This window comes from Lacerta agilis, chromosome Z, assembly GCF_009819535.1.
Source record: "Lacerta agilis isolate rLacAgi1 chromosome Z, rLacAgi1.pri, whole genome shotgun sequence".
In the NCBI taxonomy this organism is placed as follows: Eukaryota; Metazoa; Chordata; class Lepidosauria; order Squamata; family Lacertidae; genus Lacerta; species Lacerta agilis.
Genome location: NC_046331.1, coordinates 20,141,682 through 20,161,484, shown reverse-complemented (window position 1 = coordinate 20,161,484; position 19,803 = coordinate 20,141,682). Strand labels below are relative to the sequence as shown.

The 19,803-nt window shown below is 44.5% G+C and overlaps 1 protein-coding gene across 3 annotated transcripts in view; it reads right to left on the bottom strand.

The window, feature by feature from the left end:
- The window catches only part of ZDHHC15 (zinc finger DHHC-type palmitoyltransferase 15), a 31,272-nt gene extending 12,362 nt beyond the window's left edge, over nucleotides 1-18,910 (bottom strand). For all 3 annotated transcript variants that reach the window (XM_033137462.1, XM_033137461.1, XM_033137463.1), the window contains exons 1-4: nucleotides 18,744-18,910; nucleotides 3,001-3,027; nucleotides 2,575-2,669; nucleotides 1,185-1,305 (exon numbers count right to left, since the gene is read on the bottom strand). In XM_033137462.1, coding sequence (XP_032993353.1) covers nucleotides 1,185-1,305; nucleotides 2,575-2,669; nucleotides 3,001-3,027; nucleotides 18,744-18,861 — 361 coding nt within the window. In that variant the 5' untranslated portion in view covers nucleotides 18,862-18,910. The remainder of the gene's footprint in view (nucleotides 1-1,184; nucleotides 1,306-2,574; nucleotides 2,670-3,000; nucleotides 3,028-18,743) is intronic.
- Between the last annotated feature and the right edge of the window lie 893 nt (nucleotides 18,911-19,803).

Here is a 19,803-nt window from a genome sequence, read left to right as displayed (position 1 = left end):
AGCAAGACCATTTCCTCTGATAATACTGCCTGATTTTACAAGCTTGAACAATGCTTTGAAATGCATAAAATAAATGCTATTTGTTATTAACAGTCCTATGAAATCGGAAGCATGGATAGGAAGACAATCAAGGCATTAACAGTAGCTTGAAAAATTTAAACACTTCAGTATAGAGCAAACATTAGATACAAAATATGTTTGTGATGGGGCTTTGCATGTTTCACAAATGTAAACCACATTTGGCTTTAGACCACCTAGTTGAACTAGACTTCATGAATGACTTCTTTTCGTTTACTGCAAATCAAAGTCTTACTATTAAAAGCAACCAGTCCTGAGCTTGGCAGTTCTTGTTAGCTTCTAGGAACAGAGAAATATAAAATTCTGTTGTGAGAAGGCTAAAATTAGCCATGTATATGACCATGATGTCCCACACTATGCTGGATGCAATTAATTGTTTCAAGTTTAACAGGAGCACTTGTCAACCTGGTGCCCTCCAGAAGTTTTAGAATACAACTCCCATCAGCTCCAGTCAACATGGCCATACTGGCTGGCGTTGATGGGAGTTCCAAAACATCTGGGGGTGACTATCTATAAAATCAAGCTGCTTCCTAATTGATCATAATATGGACCCATTGTCTACTTGTGACCAGTGGTGGTTTGAATCCCCACTCAGCCATGAAGCTCACTGGGTGAACCTTAGGCCAGTCACAACTTCTTAGCCTACCTCATATGTGATGATAAAATAGAGAGGGGGAGAAATGTGTGTGCCATGTTGTGCTCCTTGGAGGAAAAAGTTGGGATATAAATATATATATAAAGAAACAAAACCATGGGGCCTTCCTGAAGGAAGTGAAATGCATACTCTACCATTGGACTTCTGTTTTAAGAGCACAATTCAGGTCTGAAATCCAGTTAGCTCTCTGAATGTATACAGCAGCTGGAGACTGAGGCAGCATATGGTAACAAAGCATTGAGCCACTTTCTTACAAATCAAGAACATCTTTAAGGGATTTCCTCTCTACTACAAAGACTGACAGAGAAAGTTAAAAGAAAATCCTTTTAAACTAATATGATTCCCTCCGCATTAAAGTCAAAAGGGCAAGGACGTTTCATGAGGTGGGTTGCTGGTGTGTGCTGCTTAGAGTGATGAGGTGGACATTTCCAAGGCTGGCTGTGCAGCTGACCTCCATTCCCTGCTCTCGTGTACACCGGCAATTTCCGTGCCATTTCGGCAAGGATCTGTCTCTGTCCCTCTGGTCTCTCTTCATTCTCATAGCGCTCTTTGTCAGCATAAGACATGTGGAACTGGAAGAAGAAGAAAGGGATTTTATTTATTTGAGACATCAATATACCACTTAGTCATTTGCATTTCTAAGTGGTAAACAAGAGACAAAGCCCCATGCATAAAATATGGGAAAGTGCTGAATTGAACACCTTGACTAGGTTTGCACAATTGCTACATTAAAGCGCTATAGAGCTGAGTGACTTTATCCCCAAAATGCAGTGCAGCACACTCACAGCATGCTACCAAGTGCTCCAGGGGTGGTGTGTGTGTGTGTGTGTGTGTGTGTGTGTGTGTGTATGTAGTGTCATCCAGTACTTCTGGTACAGTTAGCCTTGGGGCCACCTGAAATAACTGCTGGACAGTTCACAGAGAAGGTGATGCCAGCAGTAAAGTACTTCTTGTCCACTGCCTTCAGTACCACTTCTCAGGCAGAGTTGTATGACCGAGTAAGTGTTTGGTCATCTTTGGAGCAAGTTTTCTGCCATCTGCAACAACTCAGTAAACCATGGTGCAGTGCGGGCCCTGCAGTGATGGTACTGACAGACCAAGGCCTTGACAGGGTCACTGGCTCTGTCCACAGGGAAATCCCCCAGAACAGCCAGGAACCTATCTGGCTCCATTAGTCTTTGGAGACAGACCATCAAGAGTCATCCTCAACCACTAATGGTTTGGCTGCTGTCAGAGGTCTAAACTTTGCCAGGAAGTGGTCAGACTGTGCAACAGGGTTATGGCCACCCCTCTCTCCACTAAGGACAAAAACTAAACCAAGGGTATGCCCTGTATCTAGCACACTTACATGTTTGCCATGGAGTCCACACAGGCTTCAACTAACTTGTTATAATAACACAACTATAACTAATTTCATAGAGGCATGCTACTATAATATAGTTAGTTATGTGATAGTAACATAAGCTACTATAGACAGCCCCCGACAAAGAGTCATTTGACCGAATCACATTGGGATGATTACAATTGCTATCAATAAATGTGATTCCAGCACCTGTTAGATTTCTGTCTCTTCCTGTTCTGGTGGGTTTTTTTTAAAGGATCTTGTAACATACCTTATCATCTCATGCTGCATCTCTCTCCCTCCTTCCCCCCACTCTCACACCCCCACCCACTGTTGATCTGTTTGCTCTCAGGCTACTGTGGGGGCAGCAAATGGCTCTGGCCAGGGGTGTTGTCTGAGTTTGGCTAGACATTCTTAAGGCTGAAGAGGGTGAGGCAGCAGAACTAACTCTTGATTCAACTGTTTTCTTTGCTGCTCCAGAGCATCCCTGCTTTTTTACCTTTTTGTCCGGTTGTTGTGGAGGAGTAAATATAGACTTCCAATACGTCCATATGAAGAACAGGAAGATCACATGGAATATGGTGAGGTAGGCCACTAAAGGAGAAAAAGAGCAATCAGGAAGACATAGAGGGGCACTGATTCCCCCCCAACCTCTTTGTTTTAATGCTTGGCTTCCAAGACAGCCTAGTCTTCAGGGAGATGAATAAATGAAAAAGCATGAACTCTCCCTCAAGTTAGGTGATTGACAGGGAAATATTTATCTGTTCTACAAGAAAGCAAGATATACCTAGTGGAGAAATTGGTCTGTGCAAATGACAAAGGACGCTAAAGGCCAAAGTACACATGATGGTGTTAAACAACATGGCTTAACGCTGCATGAAGCTTCCTTCACCCCTCAACTGAAAATGCATAAACAGCCACATACCTTTTTCTATGGAACTGGTCACAGTCACTGAAAGAGAAGAGAAAGACAAAAATGATATAAGATGTTTAAGATAACTTTTGTTTTTAAAAAGCAGAAGCTTTTCTTTTAGGAATTACACGATTGGAGTTACCTAAACAGTATAAATAAACCACTGCTGTAAGAATTGTATTTGCCCAAAGATAGAAGGAGGAAGATGTCCCATCAAAAGAAGAATGGGTACAGAAACTAACGGAATATTCAGAAATGGCGAAACTTATCGGAAGAATAAGAAATCAAGATAACAAAGTCTTGAAGGGGGAATGGAAATCATTTATTGAATATTTACAAACTCATCATAAACAAATTAAGACATCAATGTAAAAATGTGCAGTATTGAAAACATACATGAAATGGATGGAAATAAAATATAACATAGAATATATATATATATATATATATATATGAATATGCAGGAAAATAAATATGAGGAACCACAGAAAGAAGGGGAGGGAAGTCGAAATATGATATGTAAAGATGATTCTGTTTGAAATGTTTATTTGTCATAAATGAAAGTTATTAATAAATAAATAAATATCACCTCTAGCGCAGAGAATAGACATAGTTTTATTCTATTCTCTGTAAAGCTTTTCATTATTTCATTTTATAATGCATATTATTTCATTTTATAATGCAAGGGAACCATAGCTGTCAACTTTCCCCCCTTTTTAAGTGAAATTCCCTTATTCCGAATAGGATTCCTCGCAAGAAAAGGAAAAAGTTGACAGCTATGATATAAAACAGAGAGAACAATTATAACAAGGGAATGTACATAGTGGCGTGCATGCAAACCTGTACCACAATAATTAACATAACATAACATAACAACAAGAAAGAGAAGAGAAAGACATGTTTTACACAATATGCAAAACATCCTGAGGTAGTTCCTAACATTTCATGTACCATTTAGAAATCCCATACATAATGAGGATTACAATTATTCTCCATGAATGATAAGTCCTGTGCTGCTTAGGATGCTAAATCATATTTTATATATCTATTCTTTCCGCTCTTAAATAATACGGTAGAAATCTCTGCATGCCTCACAATGTTTGCACAGATCTCCTTTGCTGAATTGTTTCTGAATATATTCATCTATATTTACCCTTTATTCTGGGCATTTGACACTCAAGAGGCATCTTTTTAGGGCCCACCTTATTTTGTGATTGTAAGTTGTTTTAAACTGTTTTTAATATTGTGTTTTAATGGGACTTTGGGGTGAAGGGCAGCTAATAAATAATATATACACACATATACACATACGGTAATAGGCTCAGGCTGAACGTGGCTGAAAGCTTATGCTCATGATGTCCTAATGCATTTATGTCCTAATGCACTTGTTCGTCTATAAGGCACCACAAGATTCTAGTTAATTTTTGCTGCAAGAGACAAACACTGTTACCCTTCTGGAAATTAAAGTACTGTTAAGTACTGTTAAATCCAAGGGATGTAATTCACTGAGGATTACCCAGCTTGAACCCTCCATTTATGATTATCCCTACAGCCCCCATGACTTCTCAAAAAACTGCCTCCCCCCGAGATAAACTTACATGAAGTAGTGTTGACATTTGCTAGCTGAATGGTAATAAAATTGACCTTATCGTGATGCCATGTTTCCTCAAATGAACAAAATGGGAATTAATCTTTGGCTATTTCCAAATGCAGCGACTACAATCCAGTCCTATTTCTCATTACTAAATAGAAATTATGTTCTGAAAGAAGTCAGTTCCTGCCTGTGTGAATGATGAGCTAATAAGTATCCGCAGAAGGATGAAAGGGTATATGATAGTAGATGAACATGATCTACTATTCATTTTTAACATCAGTTCCACTTTAACACCAGACCACATTCACCAAGGTCAAAAGATATCACCCCTAAGCCCTTAACCTTGATCCCCACGCTCCCAATTTCAATCAATAAGGTTCAAATGAACTGGACAGAGCCGTGAGAGCAGCTCCGCTGCCACTGTGGTGGCTTAAACTATGGAACAGCCTAATGTAGTGCTTCTGTTTGCAAGAAATTGTATGTGCTCTATCTAGGGCTCCACCTGCCACTCTTGTGGTTAGACTTATGAAAAAACCTTCTGCCTGGGACTGAGAGTGAAGAAGTTCCTTCCTGGTGCATAGTTAAACTATGGAATTTGCGCACATAGGAGTCAGTGATGGTCATAAACTTGAATGGATTTAAAAGAGGATTAGACAAATTCATGGAGGACAAGGTTATCAATGGCTACCAGTCACGATGGCTATGCACTGCCTCCACAGTTGGAGTCAGTAATGCTTCTGAATGCCAGTTGCTGGAAACCACAGGAGGGGAGAGTTCTCTTGTACTCATGTTCTGCTTGCTGGTTTCCTACAGGCATCTGGTTGGCCACTGTAAGAACAGGATGCTAGACTAGATGGGCCAATGGCTGGATCTAGCAGGCTCTTTTATGTTCTTGAGCAGGGCTCAGCAAGGTTTACCTCGCCTGGGCTGATTCACTCCAGCGGAGATCCCTCTGTGGGCCGGATCGTACACATGTGCCTGCGATTTCTGGCATCTGCATCTGCGCAGACACGATTTCTGGTGCCACAGAAGCGAGTCCCTGCGCCGTGCTGCACCGGTTTAGCGCAGTGCACGGGGCCTCGCCGGACGGGCAGCTTGGTTTGGGGGCACCTCATGGGCCAGTTAAACAATCCCCATGGGCCTCTTGTGGCCCATGGGCCTTAGGTTGCCTACCCCTGTTCTTGAGGATGCTGCCAACTGGGAGGGGGCTGCTGCTCAGCCACCTCTTCTGAGTAATTCTTTTTGATTTTTGTGAGTTTGTATTGGAGTCAATACAAGCATTAATTGCTTACTGAATTGTTTATTTTTACTTTACTTATACGCTATTGTGCATTGCTGATTATACTAATGAAAATGTTATTTGCTCATTTTAACACTTAATTATTTTACACTCAATGTTGCTGTTGGCAAAGCAGCATACAAATAGCACATAAACTCAAAATAAGAAAACCAACCAAATGACCAAATGGTTGCCAATACTGCTCTCAAAAGCTTGCTGGTGATGGAAAAATCACACCCATATTTATCTATATGATATTGGTCCACAGAGGTGAAAGCAAAGACAACAACAGCTGTTAACACAATCACATTTGATTTGTTTCAAGAGTACTTATTTCCAAGTAAGTACGTCAGGAAAGGCAGCTTAGGTAGAACGGTGAAATTGCACCCCATCCAGTTTATCAAGTTTCAGGTGCTGCACCACAAAAAACAATCCAGTAAAACCTGCCTTTATAGTCCCATTCTTGCAAAAATAATGCTACATATGTTAATTGGGAAAGAGGATAAAATGGTTGCTCTCAAATTGATTTACAAATGCCAGAATATGTGTGTCAGAATATATATGCTTTTGATGACTGTTTTCTTGCATATCACCATATGTAGCTATTTTGCTTTCACTTCCTTCTGACTTCATTTCCTTCTAATTCCACTCCCACATGCATATATACTGTTATAGTGTGTGTGTGTGTGTGTGTGTGTGTGTGTCAGTCTGGGTGATACCCATATACAATATATGTACAAAAATACACTAAGGGACAAATAGCTATGCCAGCCTTTCAATAGTCTTGGAGATAGAAAGAGGAAGAGGATATGATAACAGGGTACCGGTTGATATTGCAGTGGAATGATGATGTAATGAAGATATGTGGACTTGTTGACCTACACTTACAAGTAAGAATTGGTAATATGTTTGGGGCGGACAGGAAGTCAATTGGGTTTGGATCATATACTAGCATTGGTTTTTGTTGTTTTTGTGTGTGTCTTCGTTTTTCTATTGGTTGGTGGGGGGTGTTCTTTTTCTTTCTTTCTTTTTTATTATCTCTTTATTTTTTTTACTTTTTTTCTCGTAGCTATTTATTTATATGTATATTATCTTTAGCTTAGTGGATGATGTTACTTTTAGGTGCGGCTTAAGACTAATTGTTGTATGGTAAATATTAACTGAATATTATTTAAAATTAATATGGATGTGTGTTTAGAGATAAAGATAAAGCATAAAGAGTTTTGAAGCAACAATTAAGCAAAATGACAACAAAACGGGACAACAGGTTTTTGTTCAAAGTTTTTTATTTATATTTGTATTTGGAATATTTACCGTACATCTTTGTAAAATACTGTGTATAAGATTAAAAAAAGATCAATTTTTTTTCTAAAAAAAAAAAAAAAAAAGACTTCGCTATCAGCAAGGGAGGTACTTTTCTGTGATTACACAGACACACAGATAAAGAATTTGGAACCATCACGGAATCTGGCATGGATGTTATACTGTCCTTTAAGGATGTTCTCATGCCATGTTAGAATATATGCATATAAATGTCTGAAGGAGATCTTAATGCACTCTTTACACAGCAGCAATCACAACTGGAAGTGTGCACATCCTTCTTATCAGGTTATAGCTGCACACATCTTTTGCTCCTAGGGTTGCTTTCATAACTGAAGCACAGTACACAGTACTGTGTACGAAGTTTATCTTTAAAAGCACATTCATTCTTTCCCTGAAATAATTCTAGGCCCTGTTGGTCAGAGTTACACTTCTCAGAAGCTCTTAATGAAAGATGGCAGGATTCAATAAAAGTTGCTGCAAGGGTCAGGCAGGAAGTCCAAGCAGGTTATATGTCATTTTAAAATGCCATTCCTGATGGCTTTTCAAGCTTATGTTGTCAAGTGGGGTTCCTGGCAGAGAGAGCTTTTTTGCACCCTGTTGAGCTGCTGGAGGAGAGGGATCTGGCGGCTCAGTTCAGAAAAGGCAACTAATGGTGGGGGGGGCACAGAAAGTGGTGCATGGTATGGAGAAAGTAGAGAGGAAAAAGCTTTTGTCCCTCTTGCATTACACTAGAATAAAGGGTCATTCAACAAAGCTGAATTTAGGAAGATTAAAGAGAGACTAAAAGGAAGGACTTCTTCACATAGTGTACTGTGGAACTCACTGCCACAGGGCTTAGTGATGGACAGCAACTTAGATGACTTTAAGAGGGGGTTGGACAGGTTCATGGGGAATGAGGCTATCAGTGGCTGATAGTTGTGATGGTTGTGTAATGTCTTTAGTATTGGAGGTAATATGCCTCTGAATATCAGTTCCTGGGAACTGCAAGTGGAGAGAGTTGTGCTAAGGTCCCTCTTACAGGATTCTCAGGTAACATGATTGGCCACCACAAGAACAGCATCCTGGACTAGATGGGCCTTTGGTCTGATCCAGGAGGGCTCTTCTGATGTCCTTATGCTCAGGTACTTGCACATGTCTCTTGCTCCATATGGAAAACATCACTCTTCTACATTATCTCTGTATAAACATTGCTGGCAGCTAGATTAAATGGATGTTCCTGTCCCCAGGCAAACCTAAATTATTTCTGCGTAAGCCTGAGCCCTGCCATAAAGTGGGTGTGAGGAGGAAGTGCTGTGTTCCTATGATCCAAAACCTGTTTTAGTTCACACTGTTTCCTCGTTTAAAAAAACAAAAAACAGATGCAGAACTATGTTTCCAAGCTGTTTTAATTTTGGGCACTCTCAGGGTGTGCCATAGGAAAGCTTTGTCCTTCCTTTGAGAAATCTGGGCAGCTGAGGCAGCTCCTGCCTTACTAGAGGGCTGATTAGAGTCTTCCTGAGCCTCATGCTGACTCTCCCAGCAGGACCTCCCTTGGCGCCATCAACCCCAAAAGTCGGCTTGAGTGAGAATGCTTGTTCTTTCCCCTCCTTCCTGACATGGCATAATACTCCAGCCGGCAACACATCCGCCCGCTCTCATTCTCATGCTGTGGCAGCATCCGCAAGCTGGCTGCTTGAACAAAGCTCCTCTGGAGGCTGGATTCTTATCCAAATTCTCCAGCAGGGGTTGCAATATTAATGCGATGCTATATTCCCTCTGAAATAGAGAGCACCAATGCCACATTGATTTCCAGCTCTTGTCTGTCTACTAGGGAGCAGAAGACAAAGGAGGATGAGTCAGAGAGGACCCCACATTGCTGACATGTCTGAAACAGATCACACGCTGCTGCGGCAGGAGAAGAGCCAAGATCACCCTGGCCCGTTCAGTTAATTCAGGCAATTTAATTAAAATAATTTACCCTAATCTAGAGAAATGTGTGACATCCAGAGCAAACTAAATTGTACAAAAACTGGGGTTGTGGGAGGCAGAGGAATCAATTGCTATAAATACTTTACATTGTACAGATGTGTACATTTTAAGATGTGTCTTTAAACACCTGGCAGGCCTCTGTATGTAGCTTGTTTGCTTTTCAAATTGGGTGCAGCTACTCGGGATTTATTTACTTACAGTACAAATGAACTCTCTGAATAACCTCAACTCACTGGCCATATAATCAACCCTGTACTACAGAAGAAGCTGCATTCTGCACCCATCTGCAAGGAGAAAATAACCAAATCCTGGTTTTAATCAGTTGCATGTGTTTTTCTCCACAGGAAATTTCACGTTCTCATCTTCTACTTAGATTCATTTATGTCTTTTTGGAGGGGAGGAAGTAGGCTGCATGTGAGACCCACTAAGCATGGGTCATTTAAAGGATCAAAGGGAGTGGCTCTGTGCCAGAGTACAAATGGGTGGGCCTCCCACCTTCAACTGCCTGTTAGTTAGAAAGACAGAAGGCCATAGTTGACAGTTGAGTAATGTGAGCTAGAAGCTGGATGCAAAAGCTCCAGGCTGGAAAGGCAGAGAGAGTGTGCCAAGTCTGATTTCTATTGGAATCCCAAGGCTGTGGCTATGAGAGAAGCAGTATCTTCTTGGGGTGTTAATGCTGCAAACTCTTCCATTGTAGGCTCAAGTTGTATGTATGTGTAAATAAGCCACATATCATAAAGACACCACCAGAGCCATCTTTCCCATTGGGCTTAGTGGCTCGTTGCACCAGGGTGCCGGCCTCTCAGGGGCGCCCCAGCGAATGGGGGAGCTGTGCGGCTTTGCTGCCAGCCTCCCCTTTTCCTACATGCCTGCCAACTGCGCCCCGCCAACTATAATGTTCTAAACTTGTGTTTTTGTGTGTGTCTATAACAGTTATTCGCGTGTGGGCACCCTCATACCCCACCACAACCTTTCCTCTCCTGTCAGGAGCAGCAGCGCGAGCCCCGCCAACCCACCCTTTGTGCTGACTCCAGGAGCCAATTGAGCGGCAGCCCGCTCCTCCCGCCCTGACTGGCATGCGTCTCTTTCCTTCTTCCTACCCTCCTCGGCCTGTTCCTCTCTGCGGGCGCACAGGTGGGCGTGTTGGCACTGCTGCTGCTTGTGCTGCTTCTTCTGGGCAGGCCACGAGTTGGCTGCTTTCACCTTCTCTCACAAAGGGAGCCCTGAGGCAGCAGCAGCGGCCCACCCTCCTCACCGAGCGGCATGGAGGACAATTCCGCCTTGAGCCCCTGCGCGGGAACCGGCATCCAGTCAGGCAGCTCCCACAAGCGCTCTGTGGCAGCGGCACAGGCAGAGGCAGACAAAGAGCCACTCCTCAACTCTGAGGCGGTGGTCGAGGATGAAGACGGGCCGCCTCCTCCTCCTCTGCTGCATCCTCTCCCTCAGCTGCGGGAATCTCCTCAGCCGCTGCCCACCAAGCCGCTGTCATCGTTGTCTGAGGAAGCGGCCCTTACCCCCACTTGGTGGGCATTGCCATTCAAATGGGTTGGGTGGGTGTGCCATGTCCTGCGATGGATTATGTGGGGTGGGGCTTACCTTGTTTCATTAGCCACCGGATGCCTGAGATGCCTGAGAAGTTAAACTCGGTGGGGTCTGGCTTCAGAGTCAACCTGCCCGGGAGGATCGGGCTGGAACCCTAGTGCTACTGGTTCCTCCTATGCATGTTGACTTGGAAGCAGGTTCCACAGAGTTCAGTGATGCTTAATTCTCAAGGCTTTTTTATTTTATTTTAAGGAAGCTCACAAGGTCCTGCCTGGAGGCTTGCAACATAAAAAATTAGGCACACCAAAGGGTGGATGCTCAGGGACTCCTGGATCCTTGGCCAGCTGTCACCTTCCTTTTGCTCTGCTTTCATGACCATTTTATCAGAGACCCATGGTCATGAAAGCAGAGCAAAAGGAAGGTGACAGCTTAACCCTTCCAATTCACTTTTCTCTCTTTCCCCAAGCAAGTAATGTTCTAAACAGCTTGCCTCCCAAGCCTCCGTTAGAGGAGAGTGATCCCTGCAGAGGCTTGGGAAAAGGTCAACAACTCTGGGAAACAGGGCGGGGGGGGGGGGCGCAGAGGGATCTCTGCACCATGGCACCGGATATGCTTAAGACAGCCCTGGACACCACAATCTCCACAGTGTCTTATTTCCAAAAGGAAACATGAATACTGGGTAAGTGCTTGGAACCCCTGAAATCTTTCATCACTTAGAGATTGTGGTGGCATGCAACACTGGTGTCAATAGTGGGATTCATGTTTCCTGGAAGAGGTCATGTGAGCAAGGTGTGCCTAAGTGGAAATGGAGGAACAGCATCATTCCTGCATTCAGGTTGATGCTCTGGCACCAACAGCAGCAGCTACTGGAGCAGCAAGGTCAGCTGTATGACAACATGCTCCAGTAGCAATGCCAGCAACAGATGGAGCAGCACAGAACCTGATGAACTGCACCTAAGCGTACTAAATGGGCCTGCAGATGTAATCTCAGAGCCTCTGTCTATAATTTTTGAGAATTCATGGAGAAAACGTGGGGTCCCTGCAGATTGGAAGTGGCCAAATATTGTCTACAAAAAGGAAAAAAGAAGACCCAGCTTAAGATTGATACCAGGAAAGCTCCTAGTATAGATAGTTAAACAATTGGTCTGTGAGCATTTAAAAAAGGATGCTGTGATTACTAAGCTCAAGCATGGGTTTCTTATAAACAAGTCATGCAAGACCAATCTCATCTCTTTTTTCTTTCAACAGAGTTACAAGCAGTGGATCAGGGGAATGTTTTGAACATAGTGTATCCTGATTTCTGTAAGGCTTTTAAAAAGTCCCCCATGATATTCTTCCAGAAAAGCTGGCAAAATGTGAACTGAACTGAACGAGATAACATAGGTGGATTTGTAGCTGGTTAGTTGACCAAACCCAAAGAGTGCTCACTAGTAGTGGTTCCTTCTCAACCTGGAAAAAAGTGACAAGTGGGGTCCTGGTGGGTTCTGTCCTGGGCCCATTGTTGTTCAACATATTTATAAATGACTTGGGTGAAGGTATTGCAAGAATGCTAATAAATCTGCAGATGACACCAAACTGGGAGAGGTAGCTAATGATGCAGAACACAGAATCAGGATTCCATATGACCATAACAGATTGGAGAACTGGGTCCAAAATAACATTATGAATTTAAATAGGAACTTATGTCAGGTTCTACACATAGGCAGGAAGAAGCAGTTGCACAAATATAAAATGGGTGACACCTGGCTTGCCAGTAGTATATGTGGAAAGCTTCTTTGGGTCTTAGTAGACCACAAGCTTAATGTTTGGACAGCTGCATATTACTGCATTCCAGGGGGTTGGACTAGATGATCCTCTGAGTCCCTTCCAACTCTACGATTCTGTGATTCTATGTCAACAGTGTGATGCAGCAGCAAAAAAGGCTAATGCTATTCTAGGCTGCATCAACAGAAGTATAGTGCCTGATCAAGAAAAGTAATAGTGCCACTCTATTATGACTTGGTCAGACCACACCTGGAGTCCTGGGTCCAGTTCTGGGAACCACCATTTAAGAAGGATATTGGCAAGATGGAATGTGTGCAGAGCAGGGTGACCTGGATGATCAAGGGTCTGAAAATGAAGCCTTATGAGGAACATTTGAGGGAAATGGGTATGTTTATCCTGGAAAAGAGAATGAAGAAGATAGAATAGCCATCTTCAAATATCTAAAGGGCTGTGACAAGCTTGTTTTTTCTTGCTCCAGAGGGTAGGACCTCAACCAATGACTTCAAGTTACAAGAAACGAGATTCTGACTAAACACCAGGAGGAACTTGCTGAAAGTAAGAGCTATTTGACAGTGGAACTGGTTCCCAGGAGAGGTGGTGGTGGACTCTCCACCCTTCAAGGTTTTTAAGCAGATGTTGGATGGCCATCTCTCATGTATGATCTAGTTGAGATTCCTGCATTGCAGGGGGTTGGACTAGATGCCCCCCAGTGTCCCTTCCAACTCTACAATTCTATGAATCTATTATTCTAACAACTGATTTAATGAAATGAAGCAGCTGCAAGCGGAGTGAGTGAGACAAGTGTGACTATGGGAGATGGGAGCCCTGCCTGATGAGATGCTACAGGGATTTGAAAGTGACCTGCTTTGATAAAGTTACAAACTGCAAGGCACCCAGATGGAAGGGGTGGCTGCAGAAGTTAAGCAGCAATTTACTAATGTAGATCTGAATTTCAATGGCATCCCAGCTACAGACATTGTTGAAGGTGTAGGTCTACTGGAGGTGTTAAGTACCGGTAACTGTGAAGCAAAACCACAAGGAGTGAATTATCTGTAACTTCCATATCCCCATCTCACAATGAAGAATGCCTCTCTATAGGACAGAAGTAGATGGCACATCCAGTATACAAAGCATCTGATCTTCTGCTTAGGTGAGACAAATTCCACAAATGTATTATTGTCATGATTATTTAAATTTCTTAGTCACCTTTCTCAAAACAACCCAAGGCAACTCACAGAAATACAAAACATATACAATATACAAAGCTTAAAGCCAAAGAATGAATGCATATTTTACTAAAAACAACCCCATCCCTCAAAAATTACAAGATCAAAACCGGCAGAATATGCAATTAACCAGACACAACAAGAGCTAAGGATCAGTAAAAACAGCCCATCACATACTGTAAAATGCCTGAGTGCACAGAAACATTTTAACACAGCAGCAGAAACAATAATGTCAGTGTCAATCAGGTCTCACTGTAAATTTTAATCATTTATGTTTAAAAAAATCAAGGAGTCCTGAGGTATCTTAAAGACTAAAAAGGTAAAGGTAAAGGACCCCTGACAGTTACATCCAGTCGTGAACAACTCTGGGGTTGTGGTGCTCATCTCACTTTACTGGCCGAGGGAGCCGACATTTGTCCACAGACAGTTTTTTCCGGGTCATGTGGCCAGCATGACTAAGCCGCTTCTGGCAAAACCAAAGCAGCACACGGAAATGCTGTTTACCTTCCTATTATACTTGCACTTTGACGAGCTTTCGAACTGGTAGGTTTGCAGGAGCAAGGACCGAGCAAAAGGAGCTCACCCCGTTGCGGGGATTTGAACCACTGACTTTCCAATCGGCAAGCCCTAGCCTCAGTGGTTTAGACCACAGCGCCACCCGTATCCCATCTTAAAGACTATCACAAGGTAATTGTGACATTAGGTTCTACACGATACCATCCATGGTATCAAATCCACTCAAAGTAACAGACATGTAGCTGCACACATACACACACATTAGAGTGAGTTCCATAGTTTAACTATGCACAGCATGAACAGCTGAAAGAAATAAGATTCCATCAACAGAGGTCAACAAGCACACCATGCTATGTACTTGTTGAGCCCTACTGATTTTCTTGACAAAAGCCACTCCTGCGAAAACCTTCACCAACTTGGTGTCCTCCACTATCCTGGCAGCAGCTTATGGAAGTTGTAATCCAAAACATTTAGAGGGCACCAGGTTGAAGGAGGCTAGCCTATAGGCAGCCCTCAATTTCCACGACACCACAATTATTATTAGTAAACAAATAGGATGTATGGCTGCTGCCAAAAGCTGCCAACCCATTCCTCCCCTCTCCTTCCCGTCAAGAGTCATTACTGTGCTTCTAGTTTCTTAGCCTTGCAAATGGTAGCCTAAGAACTGAAGCTGGGGTGGGCTGGTGACACTCACAGCAGCACAATATCACAGCACACACATTTTTTTTATTCACAAGCCAGGCAGGTGATTTGGGCTGCAGCTATACATCCTTGGTAATCACTAGTTCCACCGAGGGTTAACCTGCCCAAGTCTTGATTCACAGCAGACCAAATGGATCCAAATCTATACATGAACCCCAGTTCAGAAAACCCTATGCTCTGTTGAAGAAGACTGCTAGCTCTTACAGCTGTGGAGAAAATCTTGACAATGTCTAAGCAGACTCGGCTAGAGGCTCAGAAAATAGGGGAGAGGAAGGATTTCTGCACATTTCCATAATTACCTACTGGTGTGCTTGCCTTTTCTTAATTATGTTGTGGGTTTGGGGAGCTCAGTCTGGATGATGCACTGAGTCCCTTCCAATTCGTCGGATACAATATCCAGTGAGGGTTAGAATCTAATGGAGGAGGTTGGCCAGACAAGTTTCTCTGTAAGACAATAATGTAATGGGTGGGGCCTTTCCTCCACCCCACTCTCCTAACTGTTAGATAGGAGAACAATAGCCAGAGTATTGTGTTGAGGGCAGAGTTGGAAGGAGACATAGAGACATGGGTCCAAAGCTGCTGACTAGTGGAGTAGCAAGATCTGTTGGGGTGTTGATGCTGTGAGGCCCTCTGTCCTATACTCAGGTTGTATACATCTGTAAATAAACATATCTGAAAGACACCACAGTCTTTGCTGACTTTCATTCCAAGGAAACAGAACCTGGGTAAGCACCTGGAACATCTCACTTTGAGATGTTTGACACACACACACCTCCCCCCTCCTGCAAAATCCACCAAGTCAACAATGCCTGGAAAGGTATGTGCCACACCTATTTCTCACCCACTTCAGAAAAGGATCCAAGAAGACACTTCAGTGGGCAGTATTACCAGCAAGGCAGATCAAAGAGCAGAACTGTTGTTGATAAATCAGCTAGCATGATTTAAATTTTTACTTCCGCCTGCTTTATTAGCTCCAGAGGGGAAAAAAGATGTAATTTTTCCCTCTGCATGTGCAGCTTCATCATGGAGAAGTCCTCAGTGATGTATATACTGATTTTGTGAATGCATTTACACAGGCTAAAGGACAATGGGACACGGGTGGCGCTGTGGTCTAAACCACTGAGCCTAGGACTTGCCTATCAGAAGGTCGGCGGTTCGAATCCCCGCGACGGGGTGAGCTTCTATTGTTCAGTCCCAGCTCCTGCCCACCTAGCAGTTCGAAAGCACGTCAAAGTGCAAGTAGATAAATAGGTACACCTCCGGCGGGAAGGTAAACGGTGTTTCCGTGCGCTGCTCTGGTTCGCCAGAAGCATCTTAGTCATGCTGGCCACATGACCCGGAAGCTGACGGCGGACAAATGCCAGCTCCCTCGGCCTATGGAGTGAGATGAGCGCCGAAACCCTAGAGTCGTCCGCGACTGGACCTAACAGTCAGGGGTACCTTTACCTTTTTAAAGGACAATCTGTGCTAAAAATGCTGATCTGTTTGTTCTTAAACAAGAATTCAAAAGTGGAAGGAATGTGAGCTGATTCAATAAGATGGAGGCTCAACCTATACCTGATGCTCAGTTGCACATATATTTACTCAAATTTTATCTTCCTTAGAAAAGCAACATAAACAACAAAATAACATATGCAGCTGTGGGAGAGCTGTGAGGAATAGACTAAGGAAAAACAGGAAGTTTCTTCTACAAGTAAACATGTGTGCTGGGGAGGGGGCAATACCAAGCAGCATGATCTCCAGAAGTGAAAGCAGCCTTCCACATCTCCTTGCTCAAGACAGCATCTGGCCTGAATGCTTTTGGAAAAGGGTGGGCGCAGGAAAGAACTACAGGTGACTGGCAATAGTTTGGGTCTTAAGAATCTGCTTTGACTGGCCATGTGAAACTACTCCTGCTTTAAAAGGCATGTGTTTTATTTATTTTGAAATGTATCTGATGTCTCCCCTGTCTGGCTGACAAAAATGTGATAAAACCATAATGAGATTCAGCAAAATCAGAGTACAGCAATCATGCCAATTTACCTAAATGTCAACCAAAAGACCTATAATAAGAGGCATTGGTGGGCTTCTCTGTGAAGGCTCTTCCACAGGGAAATGGCCACAACCAAGAAAGCCCTGATGGAGGCTTTGCATTACCGTGCATTCCTGAGTGCATATCATTTCTGTATGTTACTTCCTATGCTATATGCATAATCTTGGAAGGAAATATATAATTTTCCCCTCCCCTCCTCACCACAAAAAGAGCACCAACTCTCCCAAACATCATCCTTTCCACCCTAATAACGTAAGAAAATCCCTGCTGTATTAGACCAAAGGCCGGCTAGTTCATGTTGGTAGGAGAGGGAATGAGCATCAATATCTTCTCCCTTCTCTCACCCTGGATTCTTGCAGACTACTAGCTCTGTACTTTAAACTGGTATGGCAGGCAGATATGTTATCAGAGTGGTACAGCACAGCCACAGTGTTTGACTTTGCCCAGGGAGACCTGGAGTCAAATTCTTGGCCTTGAAGCTTACCGGTTATTTATCCTCCATTTAGCACCAAATCACTAGCTTCGCTTTCACCCAGTTCCAACACACCTCCCTCTAAGCAGGTTGGTTTCCCCTCCTAACTAACCCCATTCCCAATGACAAACCATTTCCACATCTGATTTATTATTATCCCCATCATATTACCATAATTATAATGTCAACCATTTCATTCACAAATCAATTACTGCAACATAATCTGAAGGGATGACAAAAACCAAGTCAACAGAATGCAAGCTGAAGTATAATCTGCAGTATTCTAACTTGATGGATCAGTGATAAATAAGCATGTTGACCATTGACAGAAACCAATGGTTTGGCCAGTTACAAACCAAGGTAATGTTTCTTTTAAAAAAATAGTAATGATTATCATTTCTATAGAAAGTCCATTGTTATTTTTACACAGATACACCACAGCTTCTCTAGCACAGCCAGGCTGCTTTGTTCTCCTGCCTTCACCAGGCTCTATTCCCCCCCCCCCCTGCTACAACTGCCCCAGGTTTTTGTGCAACACAATCAAGGCTGGCTCAAGAGGGTGGCAGGATCGCAGCAAAAACAGGAAAGGAAGAGGCCAGGCTAGAGAGAGAGAAGCCTTGGGTTTAAATTCTCCCCACTGAAGACTGAGAAGCAGGAAGTCCATTGTCCCAACCTCGCTCCTGCTGAGAGCTCACAACCCTCTCAGTGTCTTGAGGGGGCAACGCTGGACTACTAAACCAAGACATTTCGGCACCTGAGGGCCCCAAAATTGTGATTTCCCTTTCCCCGTCAGGGAAGAAGGGAGTCGGGGAAAACCCACATCAGGAACATGGGAGGTGGGGGAGAGAGATCGGCATTGGCATCTGCTGCCCCAGGCGGAAACTCCCTTCTGAGTGGGTCGCCTCACCTCGCAAACTCTCTCAATTACGCGCAGCGGACTCTTGCCTACACCCCAGCAAGGGCACGCAGGGAGGTTTTCAGCCACCCCTTCAGAAGGAGATGCGCAGCTCGGCGGAGGCACATTTACCCGGGAGGAAGCCCACCTGTGTCCCAGGGGGCTTACTCCCTGGGCGCCCAGGATCCGCGCAGCCCCCTTCCTGCCTTTGCTCAGAGGGAAACCCCGGTGCGTTAAGAGGGGCTCACTCCCGGGCAAGGTGTTTACTCACGAGGAAGCCCACCTGCCTCCCTGCGGGCGGGGGGGGGGGTGCGCTCGGGATCTACGCAACCTCCCCTTGCCTTTCCCTCCCGGTTACAACTCATGAGGAAGCCCGCCTGTTTCCAGAGGGGCTTGACGCCCAGGGAGAATCCGCGCCCTCGCGCTCCCCGCCCGGCCTCACCCAAGCAGAGCTCGAAGACGTAGGCGTAGTAGGACCAGAGTACCACCAGGGTGATGATGGCGACGGGAACCCAGCCGAAGACCCGCTGGCAGCACCGCAAGCCCCTGGACAGCGCCATCTTCTCCCCGCCTGGCCCGGCCTGGCGAGGCGGCGGAGGAGGCACATCGGCGGTCCATTGAGCGAGGCTGGAAGGCAGGGGCGGGGCTCGGGGCGGGCAAGGATCCCGCTCGGAGATCGACTGCAGTGCCTGGGTGGGGCGGGTCCCGGAGAAGGAGGAGGCGACACTTCGGAGCCACACTTCAGGGTTCCCCGTCGAAGGCGCCTATTGCTCGCCAGGCGCCATTCGCGGGGCTGCCTCGAGCATGTAGGCTGGCCTCGAGAGGCTTTGGAGTCCTCGACGGTATTAAAGCTGCCGAGAGGTCAATGGGATTATTGTATTAATTAATAATTAGGTTACTTAATGCTGCCGCTGCAGCAAAATAAGCCCATGCGGGCCCTTGGCTTGCAGCCAGGCCTGTGGGGGGGGGCCACCAACGCAAATAACATAGGACATAGAGTCGATTAGTTCTCCCACCTAAGTTGGAAGTGAAATGGAAACCTGAAGCGGAAGGCTGCTTGTAGCATTCTAAGTTCTCTATCTCTTTGGTGGCAGAGACAGCGGTAAGGGGGGGGGGGACGAGGCTGGGCTTGCAGCACTTTCCGTCCAGCTTTTCTGCAGCGCCATCTAGTGAGGACTTTTTCAGGAACTGCAAACCACTTGGCGGAAGCTCCAGTGACCCATTGGACTAACTCCGCTTACATGACCCGGAAAGCTGTCTGTGGACAAACGCCGGCTCCCTCGGCCTGAAAGCGAGATTACCTTTACCTTTACCCTTACCCTTACCTTTACCCTTACCTTACAGCACCAGGCATGGGAAGACAGGCAAACCTCTCCAGACTTCATCTAGTGAAAACTACTTGCTATACTGAAAAAACAAAATAAAAAAAATTCCTTCCAGTAGCACCTTAGAGAACAATTAAGTTTGTTCTTGGTATAAGCTTTCGTGTCCATGCACACTTC